The sequence below is a fragment of the Phyllostomus hastatus genome, unplaced genomic scaffold (genome assembly GCF_019186645.2).
Source record: "Phyllostomus hastatus isolate PE091 unplaced genomic scaffold, TTU_PhHast_1.1 phas_scaffold_39, whole genome shotgun sequence".
In the NCBI taxonomy this organism is placed as follows: domain Eukaryota; kingdom Metazoa; phylum Chordata; class Mammalia; order Chiroptera; family Phyllostomidae; genus Phyllostomus; species Phyllostomus hastatus.
Genome location: NW_025334028.1, coordinates 30614158 through 30634192, shown reverse-complemented (window position 1 = coordinate 30634192; position 20035 = coordinate 30614158). Strand labels below are relative to the sequence as shown.

The 20035-nt window shown below is 39.8% G+C and overlaps 1 protein-coding gene and 1 pseudogene across 6 annotated transcripts in view; both read right to left on the bottom strand.

Annotated features, from left to right (window-relative positions):
• The window catches only part of SEC24B (SEC24 homolog B, COPII coat complex component), a 92452-nt gene extending 78620 nt beyond the window's left edge, over nt 1-13832 (bottom strand). For 3 of the 6 annotated variants that reach the window (XM_045820275.1, XM_045820277.1, XM_045820280.1), the window contains exon 1: nt 13347-13832. In XM_045820275.1, the coding sequence (XP_045676231.1) occupies nt 13347-13473 (127 nt within the window). In that variant the 5' untranslated portion in view covers nt 13474-13832. The remainder of the gene's footprint in view (nt 1-13346) is intronic. The other 3 variants (XM_045820278.1, XM_045820279.1, XM_045820281.1) reach the window with 1 other exon arrangement.
• A 2286-nt stretch (nt 13833-16118) lies between these two features.
• Nucleotides 16119-16594, bottom strand: LOC123806753 (annotated as a pseudogene).
• Nucleotides 16595-20035: the final 3441 nt, after the last annotated feature.

Sequence of the window (20035 nt, the reverse complement as noted above, 5' to 3'; positions counted from 1 at the left end):
ACCCAATATTTTATTTTTGTATAAAACTGCCCAATTTAGTTAAGTGGGCTTACACTGTACTTTTATATGATTTTTTTTATTTAGCATTACCTAAATATCTTACCATCATCATTTTAAATGTCTGAGTAGTATTATTCTATTACATGGATTTATCATATGTATTGATACTTTCCTTTTCTAAAGGTAATCTATCAGTTACAATTGTTGGGTCAGGTCCCTATAGTTGGCACTTTAGCTGTGCAAACATAGGAGAGTCACCAGATGCTCAGCATAAAAACAGCCAGGGAGAGACAAGGATCAGAGGGGGCCCAGAAGTTGAATTTAACATTCAAAGGCTTCAAATTAGCAATTATAATATGTTCAAAAAAAGGAAAAATACATGTTCAAAGAATTGAAAAAAATATCATCAGTGAATGAATAGATATCAACAGAGAAATGAAAATTATTTTAAAAATGAAATATTTACAGTGAAATTAAAATAAATATATTAGAGGGCCTCAACAGTACAGCAAGAATCAATGAGCTTGAAGACTGATCAATGAAATGATCCAATTCAAAAAAAGGGAGAGACCTGGATGGTGTGACTCAGTGCATGAGCACTGGCCTGCAAAACAAGGGGTCGCTGGTTCGATTCCCAATCTAGGGCACATGCCTGGATTGTAGGGCAGGTCCCCAGTGGTGGGAGGGGCGGGGCACATATTGATATTTCTCTCCCTCTCTTTCTTCCTCCCTTCCCCTGTGTAAAAAAAAGTAAATAAATAAAATCTTTAAAAAAAAATACTGCATAGCAAAACAATCCTACATAGCAATAAAAGGGAGCAGACATTGATTCATGCATGGATAAATGTAGCTAAGTGAAAAAAAAAAAAAAAAGATGCAAAAGACTACATATTGGCCCTGGTTGGGTAGCTCAGTTGGTTAGAGCATCATCCTGATACACCAAGGTTGGGGGTTCAATCCCCGGTCAAGGCACATAAAAGAATCAACCAATGAATTCATGAATAAGTGGAACAACATATATTTATATTTATGTTTCTTTGTCTTTCACCCTTCATCTCTCTTTAAAAAAACCAATAAATAAAAATACAAATAAGTAAAATACAATTACATATTTAAAAAGACTATGTATTTTACGGTCCCATTTATATGACATTCTGGGAAAGGTGGAATGACAGGGCTGGAAAAAAGAGCAACAGTTGCTGGGGCTGGTGGGGAAGAGTGGATGACTATAAGGCAGGGGTGTCAAACTCATTTTCACCGGGAGCCCCATCAGCCTTGAGGTTGCCTTCAAAGGGCTGAATGTAATTTTAGGGCTGTATAAATGTAACTACTCCTTAATTAGGGGCAAGGAGCTTGATGCTGCCACCAAGTAGAAACAAGGTGTCAGGCTGGATAAAAGAAGGTGGAGGGCTGGATTAGGCCCGCAGGCCTTGTGTTTGCTACCTGTGCTATAAGGGGACCACATGAGGACTTTTTTATGATGATAAAACTATAGTACTGGATACTTGACTGCATGCATTTGCCAAAACCCACAGGCCTGTACACTACAAAGAATAAATGCGAATTTATTATATTCAAATTTTGATTAAAAAATCAACCAGGATTTCAAGAAAATCTAGAATGGACTGCAGACTCTGACAAATCAGTATGACAACCTATCTGAAAGATACTGAGGTAAAATGCATACAGATGGATGGCAGAAATATAAGTAAAGACATGTTTACATATGAGATACATATGAGACATGAGATACATATATAGACATACATGTATCTCCTGGCTGTCTGCCTAGAGAGCCTAGAAGCAGCAGTGAGCATATCCAGGGCACAGTTCTTGGTTTCTAAATACCACGCCCCAGCAAAAGGAAGTAGGATCACTTGGACAAAGAGCTGATTCTAGTGTTAATGTAGGGCAATTAGAAGATGGAGAATTTTTGTGCCAGAAAATAAAAAACTGCTCAAAAACCCAAGTCAACCTGAAAAAGCTCCCATGGTCAGAGCTGTAAATAATTTGAGCAACATATATAAATGATAGCACTGGATTATAATCCAAAGAATAAAATAAACATCCATGAGTCCATAATAATATAAATGAATGACTGAATAAATTTTAAAATGGGAGAAAAAGAACAAATCTTCCTTACAGAAAAATTCCAAATAATAAATGTAGAAGGAATGAGGGAAAAAGAGAAGTCACCATTAGAATTCCACACTAATAATTACTGCAGGCAAGAGTCACTAAAAATGATAAAATTTTGAGTAAAAATTTAAGGAGAAACAGGAATAGTGACTTCAAAGCTTTTCTCCACGAATATTTATTAATACTATGGTGATTTTAACATATGCCCACAAATTATTTGATACACTCTACTCTAGGAGAGCTGAATTCCTCTTCTGTTAAATGTAGATTGCAGTTAAGTGAATTATTCCTAACAAACACAATAGGAAAAAGAAAAAAATGGTAACTTTACAGTGGGGGAAGCCAGCTGGCAGGTGGACTGAATGTGCCACCTCAATTTCTTTTGTCAAAACCTTATTACCCCCACCAAAGCCCCACCCCTTAATACAATATTATCAAACTGGGGGTTAGGGTTTTAACTAGGTCATTAGGGTAGGATCCTCATGAGGGACTTAGTGTCCTTATAACAGAGAAAGATCCCTTCCCCGCATGCATGAACTGAGGAAAAGCCATTTGAGCACAGAGAAAAGACAGTCATCTGCAAGCCAGGAAAGGGTCTTCACCAGAACCCAACCATGCCGGCATCCTGACCTTGGACTCCAGTTTCCACAAATGTCTTATGGCATAGGCCACCAAATCTATGGTATGTTGTCATGGCAGCCCAAGTTGACTAGGAATTCCCTCGGTCAAGTGCCCATGGTTAACATGACTAATAATAAAACAAGTTGATGTCATGTAACCCCTTGATATCAGGTAATAAGAAGGGCACTTTACCTCTGTGGTATTCTTCCTTAAAATTCATAAACCCAATCTAATCATCACAAAGCATTAGCAAGCCCAAAGTGAGGGAATATCTACAAAATAACTAACGAGTACTGTCAGGTCCTAAAACAAACAAACAAACAAACAAAAAACACGAAGAACCTGTCACAGACCAGAGCAGATTAAGGAGAAAGACAGGAGAGGAAGATACAAGACTTTAGAGGAAGGTGAGTGAGGATATTGCATTTTCTGTACTATTTTTGCATCACTTCTACAAATCTAAAATTATTGCAACATAAGCTTTTAAAACATCAGAAAAGAGCTAAAAATTAACTACTATATCGACTGAGAGTTTTTTAGAAAAATGGCTACACCAAACATAGCAGAGTGTTTTTCCTAAAAATCAAACAGGATTTTTATTTCCTTGTTTAAAGTTTTCTAATGGTTGCTCTTGCCATCAGGAAAAACATTCAAATTGTTCAGCATGGCCTGTAAGACAGTGGAAGACACAATAACCTCTCCTCCATCCCATGCGTCCTAATCCTTGGAACCCGTGAATATGTTAGGTTAGATGGCACAGGGGAGTTAAGGTTGCAGACCGTATTAGGGTTGTTAATCAGCTAACCTTAAAATAGGGAGAGTATCTTCAATTATCCAGGTGAGCTCAACGTAATCACAAGAGCCCTTACAAGTGGAAGACCGAAATGAGACAGAAGACAACTCAGAGATGCAATGTTGCTGGCTTTGAAGATGGAAAGAGCGGGATGAGTGGAGGAACATGGGCAGCCTCTAAAAGCTGGAAAAAGCAACCAAATGGGTCTGTCCTAGAGCTTCCAGAAGGGAACACAGCCCTACTGATGCCTTGACTTTATTTAGCCCAGTCAGACTTCTAACCCACAGAGGATGAATTCATGTAGGTTTAAGCCACCAATTTGTTGTAATTTGTTACAGATGAAAAGAGAAAACAACTGCAAAAAGGTCCTTCATGACCTGACCCCTTCTTTACCTCTTCTGCTTCATCCTCACCACTCCTTCCCACAAAGATTTTCAACATGTATGCCTCAATACACTAGGTACTACAAATCCTTCACATGAGTCTACTAAAGTTTTATCAATAAATAAAATGTAATTTTGCTACAATTTAGGATGTCTATTGTTACGGTAAAGTGACAGAATGTTGACCTCATAAGAAGAGGTATAACTGCTACACACACACACACACACACACACACACACACACACACAGAAACCACAGCACAATGTTAGGTAAGAGTGTATGCTAGAGCTCTGCCTCAAGAGGCCATCTAAGAGGTTGGTTAGGGCAGAAGTCAGTTAAGTTGCCATGTAAATATGTGATACTTTTCTTTTTTTTTTAAAGATTTTATTTATTTATTTTTAGAGAGGGAAGGGAGGGAGATAGAGAGAGAGAGAGAAACATCAATGTGCGGTTGCTGGGGGTCATGGCCTGCAACCCAGGCATGGGCCCTGACTGGGAATCGAACCTGTGACACTTTGGTTCGCAGCCCATGCTCAATCCACTGAGCTACTCCAGCCAGGGCTGTGATACTTTTCTAAAACTTGCTTTTTTAAAACACAGGTGTTCAAAGTTTAATTCCTTCAAGAATGGCACCAAAAATGTTAGCACTACAGGAGCCATGAGTATGAAAAGGCCACAGTATCACTGGTGCACACATTCTTACCACATTAACCTTTTTCTCAAGGCATGCTTGTTCACCTCTGATCCTGCACACAGGCTCTTCCATGGAACCTTCAAAAATTCCCTCTTCTCCCTTCATCTGACCAACTTCTACCTGTTCTTCAGACACCAGCTCAGCTCTTCCTTTAAAAAGCCTCCTCTAACCCTGTAATGAATGCTTGCTTAATGTTGCATCTATAGCAGCAGTCCCAACCTTTTTGGGTCGACACCAGGGGCTGGTTTCGTGGAAGACAATTTGTCCATGGACCAGGGTTGGTGGGGGTGGGGGAAAGACAGAAAGCAGAGCTCAGGTGGTAATGAGCGGACAGCCAGGAAGGAGGAGGTCAGGGACCCTGATCTGCAGTATCTTGAGCCACTACGGATAATTTTTCACATGAACTGTAATTGCCTAATTGTAAACTCTGGAAGTGAAAAACCTGGGTCTAGTTTGCTCTCAGCTCTATAACATCCCTAAGGCTTAGCATAGTGCTTGGCTCATGGAAACCATTAATACATTTTTTAAAAAGCCTGGTAAAAAAATCATCAAATACTTGTACACTAGGCATTTACCTTATCACAATGTATCAACAAGAACTGTATGATCCAGAGGTGTCCAACCTTTGGCATCTCTGGGCCACAGTGAAGAAGAGTTGTCTCGGGCCACACATTAAATGCATTGTGACATGTAATCACACAAACACAAAAAAATCTCATACTGTTTTAAGTAAATTTATGATTTTGTGTTGGGCTGCAGGTTGAATACCCCTAAAACAGAAAGAACACAAAACTTAAACTATTTTCACTATGTAATTTATACCCTAGTATTTTTACTTGGTATTTTACACATTTTACTCTGTAGAAGTCCAAGTATAAAAAAGTCTGAAACAAAAGGAAAGAAAAACCTATTTCATTACTCTAAGGTGTTTTGACACTGCCATTTTTTTTCTTTTTCTAAATCTTACCAGGTGTATTACAATAGTTACCTACTGCTACTGTGACAAATTACCACAAACTTAGTGGCTTAAAACAATGTAAATTTATTCTTTTACAGTTCTGGAGACCGGAAATTCAAAATCAGTTTCAATGGGCTAATGTCAAGGTGTCATGAGCAGAGCTGGCTCCTTTTAAGGCTCTAAGGAGAGAATCTATTCCCTTGCCCTTTTTTAGCTTTAGCGGACACCTGCATTCCTGAGCTCATAGTCCTATATTCAGAGCAATTCACTCCAGCCTCTGCTCCTGTAGTCAAATTACTTTCTTCTCTGTTGGCTGGGAGATCCTCTGGTTTCCCTCTAATAAGGACTGCTGTGATTTTATCAGGCCCACTGAGATCCGGGATAATCTCCCAGCTCAAAATCACAGCTGCAAAGGTTTCAGAGATTAAAATGGGGCCATATGAGGGAGGGGGCATTATTCAGCCTCCCACACCACATGCCAATGGCAGGCTTTCACAGAACTGTATTATGACTTGCACTTCAGTGAAACCAACTTTATAAATACATCAATTCTAAGATGCACCACAATTTCAGAGGTAAAAATGTGAGGGAAAAAAGTCTCAGAATCATTGAAGTAATTTAATCATTGCATCCAAAACAGCCTAACAGTGCCTCACAAAAAAAACAGAATATCATGTTATTTATGTTCTCTGAAAGAATTTTAATTCTTAGCTTTCCAGTGAGGTATGTCTATATAAAAGAGGGAAATAGATTATTCTAATGCATCTCCTCACTGGTACCAATCTGACTTCAGAAGTAAACAAAATCTTTTTAAATAAATCATCTATATACCTTTTCAATGGGGCTGCTTGACGAGACTAAATTCACAAGATTTACTCCAAGTTATGTGTGCCTCACTGGCATCATCTCCTTCCGGAGACTAGATTTGTATCAAAGGAAAACTGATTCTATTCCCACTTTAAGCAAACTTGACATAAATATCAAAATTTACAAAGCACATATTTTATGGAACACTGAGGCATTGTACAAAAAATAAGTCATAAGCTTTCTTTAAATTAATGAGTTTCCTTACTACCACCACCACTTAACAGAGATGCAACATTCTAAATATCAAGAATGTTTGTTTCATTACCTTTTCCCTGAATCAAATTTCAGTACTTTTTTTAAAGGTGAGATTAAGGGTTTTCATTATCTGTAAAAGAATATCAAAGTCAGCAAAGTACAAGCTCCTCTATCCTGTATTTGGAGAGGCAGTATCAGATCTAGGAATGTATTAGGTTGGCCAAAAAGTTCATAGACCTCATTTGTCTGTAACTTCATTTGAAACAATTTTGTTAGATTGCATTGTGACAGCTGTTATATCAGTGTGCATTAAAAAGCTTATCAAAATGTGAATTTTTGTGCAGCTATTTTAATATTGAAAATGGAGGAAAATAGACTTTTCTTGGCATATTATGCTTTATTGTTTCAAGAAAGGTAAAAACACAACCAAAATGCAAAAAAAGATTTGTGCAGGATATAGAGAAGGTGCTGTGACTGTTGAATGTGTCAAAAGTGGTTTGTTAAGTATCCTGGTATTAACGACATTTTGACCAAATAATTGTTTGCTGTGGGGCTGTCGTATGCACTGGAAGATGGTTAGCAGCAGCCCTGGCCTCTACCCACTAGAAGCCAATAGGAGGAGGTAGGTAGCTGACATACTCAAAATATCCAAATCAATAAAGTTATTGGTGGAAATGAAAAATGTGTCTTTTATTTTATGGAAACAACTAAGCAGACTTTTTGACCAACCCAATAATTCATTCATCACTGAACTATCAAGAAGTAGGTCAATATTTACTCAGTATACATTTTAACAACCATTCCTGATAAAATATTAAAATACTTCTGAGCCAGTCAGTAGTCAGCCCTGACTGACCCTGCTTCTTTGTTAAGCCTTACCACGCTGGCGCCTTGCCTCAAGACCTTCTCATGATCCAGCAACCACAGGATGAATGAATGCCTGGCATATTACAGGCTTACAGAGTCCTGTCAGTACATGTAGTACTGATTATTGAATATTTTGAAGTATATTATCCCTGCTAATAAAGTAGCAATAATATTGCTAAAGGACAGACTTATTTATAAGCATAAGAAATATATATATGTACACACATGTATCTACACACCACTGAAAAAGATCCGCAATTGAAACCTTAGTGATTTAAAAAATGGGGAGTCCCAATCACATCTGGATACCTCGGATCATTCTTTCTGAAGGAAGATGAATGGTTACGAAGGTAACTGTCGCAATCCCTGCTGGCAGACAGAGTCTACAGATGCAGCCTATGCAATTATTTGGATGAAATCTCACTGCATTAAGTATAGTTTTTCCTGCAATACTTACATGCCAGGGACAATACTATTTGCTCTTCTATATATCACTCTATATGATTCTCACAACAATCCTGTGAAGTATCACTACTGTCATTTTAGAGACAAATAAACAGGGGCAAGAAAGCTCACTAATTCATACAAATTCATAAAGCTGGTAAGTAGTGAAGAACCCAAGCACTGCAGGTTCCAAAACTCATTTCACAATACCTGTTTCTCAGAAATACTAGAAAAAACAAGCAAGTTCAGACTTGGCCACTGGCTAGGCAAAGCATCTTACTACACCCTCTCCCCTCCTTACTTCATTCTTATTTTGCTCAGTTCTAATATGAGCAGTATTTAGTGCACAACTAGAAAACTTCCAGCAAGCCAGCTAGCTGAGGTAGATGGCCTATTTACAGGAAACCTCCCAAGAGTGGATTAGTAGGAGGGAGGGAGGGCTGGACAGTGTAAGAAAATAACAGAAAGACTAAAATAGTGATTGAGCCTTAAATACAAAAGAAAAGGGTAGGGAGAGGTAACCATACACACATCCTTTCAATGGCCAGTTTTCAAAAGCAGTAACAAATACGAAGCCAAGTTCACTTGCTCACTTGATTTCCTACTGCATGCTTCTATTGGGAATATGATGAGGAAAACTCACAAGGTCTCTGCCATTTGAACAATTTGAAGGAAACTGAATGAAGGGACTCTCATTTGCTAAACACCAGGTACTTTCAAAATAGTATTTCAATTATTGTAATCCCCTCAATCCAACAAGAAAGCTCAAAGATGTTATATAATTTTCTCCAGGCTGAATCAAACCCTACAACCTTTTCACTAGCCCACACACTCTGACAATTCTGAGTACACCCAGCCTATGGGAAACACTGGCTTCTCCAGAGCTGAATATAACATGATTTGTGCTAACATACAGTACTGACTGAAGATGGCTCTCATTTCCAGGGAAGTCCACTGAAGATTGGCTCAAAATCTGCTCTATTTCACTATATTTAGAATCTAACACTTCAGGGTTTGTAAATGAAATTAGAAAGATGAAGCTAGCTGAAATACTGGGATCAGTGGCAATCAATGTGGTTACAAAAACTATTACACATATAATCTCAGAAATCTATGGGAGAAGAGGTGAGGTGGGAATGAAAAGACTGCAAATATGTATAGCAACAGACAAAAAGATTAAACTTAGACAAAAGACACTTGTTTATTTAGGGAGTGAACATTTTTTAAGTCCCTTGAGATATCTATTAACCAACCTAAAAGGAAATTGTGTATCTAAATAGTTACATAATACCAAGGCAGTATCTTCAAGAGGGGACCCAATGCTCTTGTTAGCTATAAAGGAAGGCTGGAAACCTAGACAAATGTCTCTCCGATCAAAAGGCACTTACCTCAGACACACTAGGGAGGTTTATATCATTTTAAATTTTACATGTGCTCTCAAAGTTGAAGGGTTTCCTATTAACTGACCAGATAGTGTTGCTGAGTGAATGGGATGTTTATTTACATCTTCCTTAATGAATTCAAATAATTCCCATTACTATCTTATCTTTCTTTCATTACTGACAATTAAAAGGATAACTGCCACTGCCCTGGTTGGTGTAGTTCAGTAGACTGAGTGGCTGCCTGTGAACTGAAGGGTTGAAGGTTCGATTCCCAGTCAGGGCACATGTCTGGGTTGTGGGGCAGGTCCCCAGTTGGGGGTGTGTGAGAAGCAAAGGATCAATGTATGTATCACACATTAATGTTTCTCTCCCTCTCACCTTCTAAAAGTAAATAAAGAGAAAATTTCAAAAAAGATAACTGCCAGTGTCGTTCTTAGAAAAGGTATATGGAAGGAAGAAATAAGCACCATTTACTTCTTAAAAGTAAAATTCAACAATGATGGTTTATTGTTAAATTTAGCTGGCCCACCTGCTACCACCCCACCAAATTTTAAAAGCCCCTTTTAATTCAAGTCAATTGGAAGAAATTTTGAGTTACATCATCATTACCAGTGTATTATTTCACCATCTTCCCTTGTTTGAGGATTTGGATTTGGAAGGATTCTCAAAAGTGAGAATAAGAGTAAAGGTTGAAAAAAATAGCCACCTGATACTTCATCTGGAAACACAAATAATTCTAAAAGCTTGTATTCTGCTAAATGAAAAACTAAAGTGTAGAAATACAACTCCAAGGAACAAAGTTTAAGAGAAACATTTCATAGATTCAAAGAAGCCAACTTTTATCTTCAAATAAGTGGGAAAAGCATGTTTAACAGTTAAACCTGGAAAACAAGTAAAAGTTATAATGAAGTCTCAGTTTTCTGCCTCTCTATTCCCTATATTTCCAATGTCAAAGTTCTAAAAAGAAACTGTAAGGAGCGAAAGAGATCTGGACTTGGAATTAGGGTGAAAATTAGACTTCATAAAACGAATGTTTAATGAACACCTAGAATTTGTTCAAGGCCCTGAATATACAGCAGTGAACAAGAGATAAGACAAAAAAACTGCTACTCTCACACAGCTTACACAAGGAAAACATCACTAATCTTTCTGGGTGATGATTTTTTAAAAAAGATTTTATTTACTTTTAGAGTGAAGGGAAGGGAGAAAAAGAGGTAGAAAAACATTGATGTGAGAGATACATCAGTTGGTTGCCACTCACATGTGTGCAACTGGGGACCTGGCCCGCAGCCCAGGCCTGTGCCCTGACCTGGAATCAAACCGGTGACCTTTTGGTTTGCAGGCTGGCACTCAATTCACTGAGCCACACCAGCCAGGGCTCAGGGTAGTGATTTTAATCTGTAAAATCAGGGAAGTAGACTAGATGTTTTTCAGATTACATTCCAAAACACCTGGACTTCCACTTCTTTTTTAACCAAAATAGTTCTGCTTTTTATTGCTTTCGCAGTCAGGGCTCCACACCCAATTTCTTTTGGGAAAACAAATGTTTTAAAAGGTTTGATAACCAGTTAAGTGCTCTCTAGGTACTTTCCAGTTTTACAGTTCTGTTTTCTATGATGTTTCATGCTTATACTTCTGACCTATTTGTTTTTCACTGAGTCTGGAATTCCACAAAGATATACATGAAAAGCCAAACTAGTTTATGTAGGGCAAAGAAATCACAACTGCTTAACCATTGTCTACAGATGCCAATACCTGGTAGCAAAAACTATTTTTTTCTAAGACTAGCAAACAAAACAAAAACAGACTTGATCTTGTTATTTCTCTAGTTAAACCACTTTCTTCCACTAGAAAGAAAACAAAAAGTTGACATTAGTTCTTTATTTTAATTTCAAATTCTGTTGAATAACATTTAAGGTCTTTCTTGAATCTGGTCCTTTTAAAGTATTCCTTTAAACTCAAATGCCTTGGGTTTTCCCCACCACCCAGCACCACACCATTTTTGCTTCTTGAATGCTAGGTTTCTATACAAGCCTTGCACTTTCATATTTCCAGACTTTTGTTCATGCTGTAACCTCTCTGTGGAGATAACACTTGCCCTCCTACCCCTAGCCATCAAATCCCTCAAGATCGTAACCACCTCAACTGCCACCGAAATACAGGTCAATTTAGGAGAAAGGCAGAGCTTCTGTCCTACCTACTAGGCTAATCTTGAGTTCCCAACTGGTAAACAGGCAAAAATGTTGAAATGGAATGATTATATCAACAGTAGAAATCAAGCATAATATATATCTGACTTCCAAATATATGAACTGATTTGTCCTTACCGATTTAACATTCCAATACCATTAATATCCTGGCATCCCTGAGCATTCGTAAAATTTGTAAGTCTAAGACAAATATTTGCCACTTAAAAATTGTTCATTAATTATTAGCCAATGTCACCTCAATAAATTCAATAAAATTAAAAAAAAATTTTCATTAAGACAATAATGCATATTCAGAAAATCAAGAAAAGACACAATCCTTAGATCACATGAGTTTACAATATTCTAAAAGACTTGGGATCTCGTCTTAAATTATCATGTTTCAGTTCCTTCATACACAAAGCTACTTTTAAAACAAAAACAAGAATTTACATCAAGTTTACAAGAAAAAAATCCTCACAAATATCTTTATGCATGTTGCAGGCAGCAGTACAAAACCTACAACACTGTTCACATTCAAACCCATTAAACAGCAACTGAGGAGGTAAAGCATGCAATATTGGTAAGTATGGCTGACCCAAAAGATACTAAGGTTAAGCCATCATTTTTGACTTATGGAAAAAAAAATTCAATCTCTAATTCCCTGGATAATCGATACACATCACGCTTGAAAAGCATCTGTTATAAAAAATTAGAATGTTGGTTGAACTTATTTACAAAGCCCAGCAAATTTTCACTAACAACTCAGATAAAATAGGTTGGTCCTACAATTCTTTGAAGAGTACCAGGGTATCTTTGTTCTCTTACAAACACAGGACAGATATCTTTCTAAAGTTTTCGGTCAATTCGGTCAATTTTGGAGGGTTCTCTTCTGAAATATTACGAAGTCTATAGAGTCCCGCCTTTTCCTGCCCCATCCGTGAACATTCCACATCTCAAAACTAGGAAATAAATATCCTAGACATGACCATTCTTCACTTGAAACTACTGCACACTCACCGCCTACGACCTCAGTGTGAAAGCGGCTTTCACGTTGCTTTGGCTGCCGCCTGTAAGAAGGCCTGGCCTCAAAGCAGGGCCAACTCCGGCACGTTTTATGTATTTCCGAACGTGAAACTGGGGGTGGAGGTGGGGGTGCCCACCCAATCTAAACGCATTCGTTTAAACCCGTTTGACACCTGCTCGCTTTCAAACACGATGACGAGCGAACTCCAACCTCTGGAGCAGCAGCCGCAGCAGCAACGACTGATCTGGAGGCCAAAGTGGGTCAGGGTTACAGTTACACTTAGGCTGCATATTTACACACTTTTGTCCACAAACTCGACTGCAGCTCCTTTCAAGGCGTTGTGCCCGCCGGGCCGCAGAAATCAGAGTTTTCCTGAGTCGGGAAAGGTGACAGTCCTCCCAGCTCGGTGGCCACCCCAGAATTCCCCAGACCGCGCACTCGGCGGCCTCCGCTCCAGACACGGTCTCACCCTCACCGGGCGGGGGTCGCTCTAGGCAACTCGCTGTGCCCGGACGGGACTCAAGAAATGGTGGCCCGCACTAGGCAACTCCAGGCCCCCAGCGGTTTCGGGCCTAGGCTTACGTTACGTAAACAGTCCCGGCCCCGGCTTTCCAGGGCGACCCTTTCCTCATGCAGGGTGCCCCTCTAAACGCTGGTCCCCGCCCCGTGCCACAGAGTGCCCCGACCGGGACGCCCCGGCCCGCCCCGCCCCGCCCCGGGCGATGGATGTGGCGGCGCAGGCCGCTCAGCCCGCCTAGGCCCGGCTCTCCGTAGGACCACCTGCCTCACCGTTCTGCTGGTACGGCGCCAGGCCCGCACCGGGGCCCGCAGCGGCTCCTGAGGCGGCGGCTCCCCCAAGCTTGGGCTGGATGCGGGCGCTGGCGGCGGGATGAGGGGACCCGGCGGGGCCCGACATGACGGCGCTGCTGGCGGCTGCGGCGACGGTGGCTCCGCTGCGAGGAGGTGGGCGGAGAGAAGGGAAGGCGGGGCCGGAGAGGCAGAGGAAGAGGAAGGAACGTGCCGGCGTCACCGTGGGAGTCACCCAGGACCGTGGCTAGGGGTCCTACTCTGCCGCCAAGATCAGCTAGCTACCGCGGGCGCGGGGAAGCTGGCCCACCTCTCCCGGCCCGAGCCCCAAGCCACGGGACTCCCACACCCGGCGACTCCCCGTGGGCTCTGCTAGAGCCCCGTCGCCGCCACGCCCCCTACAGGCCGGAGCCGCGAGCCCATGACCGAAGGCGGGGCGGGCCCTGGCCTCACAACCAGCCCGGGACTGGAGGGATGGAGCTGGGTAGGACCAGGGGACTCGGGGCTGGCTATATCCGGGGGCGGAGGCCGGCAGCGGGGTGACATCCGGAGCCCAGACCAGACTGACCCCACCCACCTTTACTCCATAGAGCTGCCCTGGGTTTGATAAACACAAATCTCAATCAGAACAGAATTATTCAAAACTTTCCCCACTGACTTAACTCTATGGAAAGGAAAGGGGAAAATGGAGTAAGGGAAACTAGAACACAAACTTAATCTTCCTCATGATTTTTGTCAAGGTTTGGCTCATTGGTTTGGTGTCAGAAGATGTAAAATTTAAAGCCAGAACTCGGTTTGCTTTGTCTACACTTGTGAAACTAGCAAGCAACCTCTGGACTACAATTACCCAAGTTCTTTTGCAGTCTTGGAATCTTGGAGAGTGCCATCATTACTCTGTATTAGAAATGAGATTGATCAGAAACATCGTATTCAGAATGGGATCTAGCAAAATGATACTTCTGGAACAATAAGTCAAAATAAATGATTATGCAAAACAAAGTGTGTTGATCATCTTAGAATAATGCAGAGCTTCCTTTTGGTTGAATTACAAAAGGATTTCAGTGGTTGGAAAACTTTTTGAGTTTTACGATTTCAACACTACATCATGCTCCATATGTACAAAAAGGGCAAGCCCTTTCCTACAGGCTTTCCAAATTCACAGAAACCTAAGCCCGAATGAACCAAAGATCACACTGTTTCATCAAGATGACACAATTACAAATTCCAACACTTTTCAGTAGTCCTTTGAAAAAATGGTTCAGAAAAAAAGCTCTGGATTAAAGGCTACCATTATGTGCATAAGGGAGTGCCTAGACAATTGCTTTTCTGCCCCTAGAATGTATCCTCCTGAGTGTAAGAAACCCATTTTAATTAGATGTGTGTGGAGGGAAGGTGGACCTCCTATCTCCTTTGGAGAGACTCCTGAAGAGAAGGACTGAGACAGTATTAACAGATCTGCCCCACAATCTTTATCACCTTAACTGCTTCCAACTAGTCCACTAATTGGCCCTAGTATTGTTCTAGCATATTTATAAAAACCTTTTACATGACAGATCCCACAACTTTTATGAAAATGTTATTTCACTCTATTGCTTTACATTCCATGACTATCATCAGTGAAAAAAAAAAGGAAACGGATGAAGGATTGAATGCTTACCACATACCAGGCACTGTACTAGTCTCTTTAGATAATTTTTTTTTCCCATTTAGTCCTCACAATAACTTTGGGTTTTTTTTTTTATCTCCATTTTACCAGTGAGGAAACTAAGGCTTATAGAGTTCAAATAATCTTAGTAAAAATCATGAACCTGTAATAGCAGAACCAGAGATCAAACCAAGCTCTGTTTATCTCCCAAACCGTTGCTCTATTCATTACAAACTATAGTGGGTTAATTTACATGATGTACTATTTTGCATCAAAGGATTTTCAGTTTTACAAAGACTATGATCCAGTATTCTTTAGAATGGTGGATCTGAGAGTCTCTGAAATGCAAATTCTCAGGTGCCACCCCAGACCTATTAACATTGGAGGTGGGACCCAGCAGCTCTCCAGAGGATTCTGATCCACAGAAAAATTTGAGAACCACTGCTTTTGAATAACAAAATTAAGCTCATCTTTTTCCTTTTCTTTTTTTTTAAAAAATATTGGAACATGATGGTCCTTTTCTTCAGGATATCTCTCCAATCTTTTGCCAGTCATTGAAAGTGATAGTTTGTGGATGTGTGATTAAAGTACCAGCAATGTCAAATGTGATCGTTCCTGTGTTAATTCTGATTGGCAGGCAGTGTTGAGGCAAATGCCAAGGCCAAGTCTATGTTCAGTGGGAAAGAGTGCAATCTTTGAAATTAATTCCTGCCACAGGTGCAAGAGGGACATTTTTCTGTGTCACATTGTGACAGCATGCCACTATGTCACCACAACTTAGGACACATAGTCTCTATAACATAAGTTGTGGAAGACTTAGACAACTAAACACCCATTTCTATCTCGAAAAATGATAGTCCAGTTCTTATTTTGTTGTAACCTTGCTTCACATCTTTCTCAGCCAGTTTTTAAATTATCTAGTTTTTAAGTCACATTTGACCTTTTATTTTTCAAGTGTAACATAGTTATTAATTGATATAAACCCTAACATAATAATGAACATAATTTCCTACATTTGGAGGAGAAATATATCCTAGTAAAGTGGAAAATTGTGCAAATGGCTTCTGGAAGACACAATTCCAAGTAGCTTGATGGTGAAACCATGGCATTTAAAGGTTTGGACCGTCTTTTTTCAGTTTGTTATAATCTACATTCATTGAGTAGAACTTATATTGACATTGGGACCCAGTTTGTTCCAGGGTTCTGGTTTATTCTCTGTTCCAACAGACATCTGTATTGAACAATGCGAGGCATACGGATAGAGCACTACCCTAGTATCTCCAGCTCCAATAAATACAAAGAGGAGGGTCATGCTTGGATACTTCTTGGCCTGACTGAAGATCTGGTGAAGGATGACTGCAGCAGAGGGCTCAGAAGCAGAGAAACGCTAAACTGCAGGGCCCAGCGTAGGTAGCGGGTGCACGTGGAGTGAGTGGATGCCCAGTCACCAAGGACCTCCTACCTGAAAAGACCTGTGGCTCAGAGTGAACTCTGCGGTAGCCATAGCAGTGCCTGCTTCACCCAGCGCCTTGCATGTCTGCTCTAACCTGAGCAGACCTTCAGCATTCCACTCCAAGGGAAACATTCTTGTTCCTGTGCAATGTGTACACCCAGTGGGTAATTTTTTGTGTCAACACTTGTATTGGCTAGACGAACACTTTCTCAGGAGGCCACACATTGAGAGATAGTGGTGGGTGGTCCTCTTCAGGCATCTGCCGGCCAGGTAGCATGGAGATGCTCAGGGCATGTGTGTCTTGGGCAAGCCCACCCGCACAGACTGCTGGTGAGGGGGCAGAGCTGTGCCTGCACATTCAACCTTTGTTGCACCTCATACCTTTTAGTGGCATTCCCTACTAGCTGTCCCTTTCCCAATGAGTAGGAATAATTTTCTTCTTTCATCTCCTTTATCCGATCTATTTATACATTGCATTTTTAGTAGGCCAGGTGTTAGGATTACAACAATAAGGTATCCATCCCCAAAGATCCTGTGAGGATACATTTCTGCATCTTTCTTATATTTGTTTTTCTTGATTTTTATTTCTACAAACTTGCTATTTTTTTTTCTGCTTCTTGTGAATCTTTGATTTTTCAATGAGGCATTCTAAGTTGAGTTTCACCATTTGCATTATGATGGGCAGAAATGATTTGATCACTTATGTTGATGTCTTTTAACTGTTAAGTCTCAACTGTCTATGACACAAGTAGGATCCTAAAAGAAAAAAAGAAAGAATGGGATTATTAGGCAAAGAGTTACCACATAGCCAACCTTTGCACAATAATGCATGCACTTACAGGACATTATCTAAAGTTCTCACAATATTTGCTGTTATTTTAAATATACTGTAATTTTCTTAGTCATCCACTTACACAACTCATAGTGAGTTAGAAGTAAATAAATCACAACACAGAGGAAGAAAATGCTGTTGATGTAAGCACTTTGAGCCACAGTCACTATTAGCAGAATAAGTACAAGAAAGAAGAGAAAATTGAAAAAATGGAATAACTGAAAATGCACAGTAGTCTGAAGCAATCAAGCTAAAGAACCCTATGTGGAAATATGATAAACAGGCCAAAAGTCCCTGCCCTTTGAGAATTTCTAACCTGGTACTTGAAGGGAATTGAGTGGAGGGAATGCATATTACTGAGCACCAATAATTATGGGTGGCAAAAATAGATGTGTAGTTGCAAGCAAAACAGAGTTTATTCTTGCTCTATTATTTATTAATTATTGTATTCTTTTCCATACAAACAATATACAGGTGTGTATAGCTTTGGCACTTAATTACAAAGAGAAACTAAATTATACTCTTCACTCTGTTTCCAGAAGATAGCAGAGCTGTACAACCTATTTTTTGAAACTTAGACACTTTTACATATGAATAGTTTAGGTTCCAAAAGCTCCGTTGTTTACAAGTCCCAACATTCATGAGTCTAGAGTAAGTCAAAGTTACCTTCCTAGGCCACATCTCCATTTCCACCAAACAGAAAGGTGAACCAGTTCTCTGCAGTTTTAAAACCAAGCTTACTTTTTTTTTTTTGCTGATATAAGTTGTAAAGGGGTGCCTCTTAAACTTTAATGTGCACATGAATCACTTGAATATCTTATTAAAATACAGATTATGATTTCTTAGGTTTGGAAAGGCCTGGGATCCTGCATTTCTAACAAGCTTCCAGGTAATGCTGCTGCTTCTGGTCCATGGACCAAACTCTGAGTAGCAAGGGTCCCGAAGGCATATTTTTATTTATGTGAAAGCTATGACAGGTTGAGATATGTTTTAATGCACTTCATTAAAGAAGATATGAAAGTCTATTGAGAAAGAAATTCCCCTTCTTGATGATAGTAAGGGAGCCTCTTACCTGCTGCACTGTATTCCCAAAATGCACCACTGCTCGTGTTGATGTGGTGCAGATTAAAAGGGGCCTGGCATTGCCCTGGCTTCCTACAGTAGTAGTAGTTTCTTAGGGCTTTAAGATACTCAACCACCTAATGGGTTAATGGGAGGTGGATATTGACACTGGACATCTTGACACATTCAGCAGTGTTTCTGTTCGTGAATTACTTTTACTGATTATTGTTTGTTGTAGGAAAATGGTGTATTAGCTTGGGTGGCCAAAACAAAATACCACAGACAGGGTGGCTTAAACAACATTTATTTCTCAAAGTTCTGGATACTGGAAGTTCAAAATCAGGATGCCAGCATTGGTCAGGTTCTGGAGAGAGCTGTCTCCCTGGCTTGCAGATGACTGCCTTCTCACTATGTCATCACATGGTAGGGAGTGATGTATTTCTCTCTGGTGTCTCTTCTTATAAGATCTGTCAGACCAAGGCTCCACTCGTATAACCTCATTTAACCTCAATTAGCTTCTTAAAGGCCTCATGTCCAATACAGTCAGATGGGGGATCAGGGCTTCATACGAAATTTGGGGGTAATACATCACAGTCCTTGTAAATGGCATTTTCTCAATGGCATGATTTATTTTTTGCACTTTAAAATTGTTTCTACTTTCAAGTGGTTTTTCCCATTTCACTGTATATTTATGAGTTTCCATTTTAAATCACTGCTTTTATCATCATCTTCAAATCCTTCATACTCAAAATATCTTCAGAATTCTTAGTGTTCTTGCACTAATATAAATATTCAGATTAATAATTATAAATACATTTTAAAGCCCTGACTTGTGTGGCTCATTGGATTGAGCACTGGCCTGGGAACCGAATGGTTACCAGTTCAGTCCCCATTCAGAGCACATGCCTGGGTTTTGGGCTACGTCCCTGGGTGTGTGAGAGACAGCCAAGAGATGTTTCTCTCTTTCTCCTTCTGTTCCCCTCTCTGTATAAATAGCTAAATAAAATATTTTTAAAAACTAATAAAAATACACTTTAAAAATGTAAACCTACTATAGGTTCCCAATTAATTTTAAAAATGACCTAGATCAAAATTTCCCAACTAAGATACCAGGGCACTCTGTGGGCTGAAGTGCATGAAAACATATATCAAAATATCAACCCTCCTCAGACCTGGGGACAGCCAGGGGTGCCCTTCGGGTGACCCCAGGCTAGTCTTCTTCAGCCACTGCAGCCTTGTTTACTCACCCCACAAAAATACTCTCACTTTCGAGCTGTTCCAGAAATGGCACAAAGAGCTGGAAAGCACTAATTTACACTAATGTTTCTGTGTACAATCTTCAGTGCCATCTGTTGGAGGCAGGCGAAGTTTACACACTGCTGATCCAATGGCATTTATTTTTATTTATTTATGAAACTGTGTAAGTTAAAATGTCCTAAGAATGGGGTGTTTCTGTACTATAGAGAATTTAGTTATATATATATATTTTTTTTTAACTTTAAATAAGGATAACCTTTAAGTACATGGAAAAAATCAATAGTGTGAAACACAATTCTCTTTTCAAAAATGCCAAATCAAAAAAATACTGAACGTATGAATTCAGTTAGAGAAGATATGCTTTTAAAAACCATTGTCATGGCAAGATGTTTAAATATCTTGTTTTATAAAAAATATCAAGG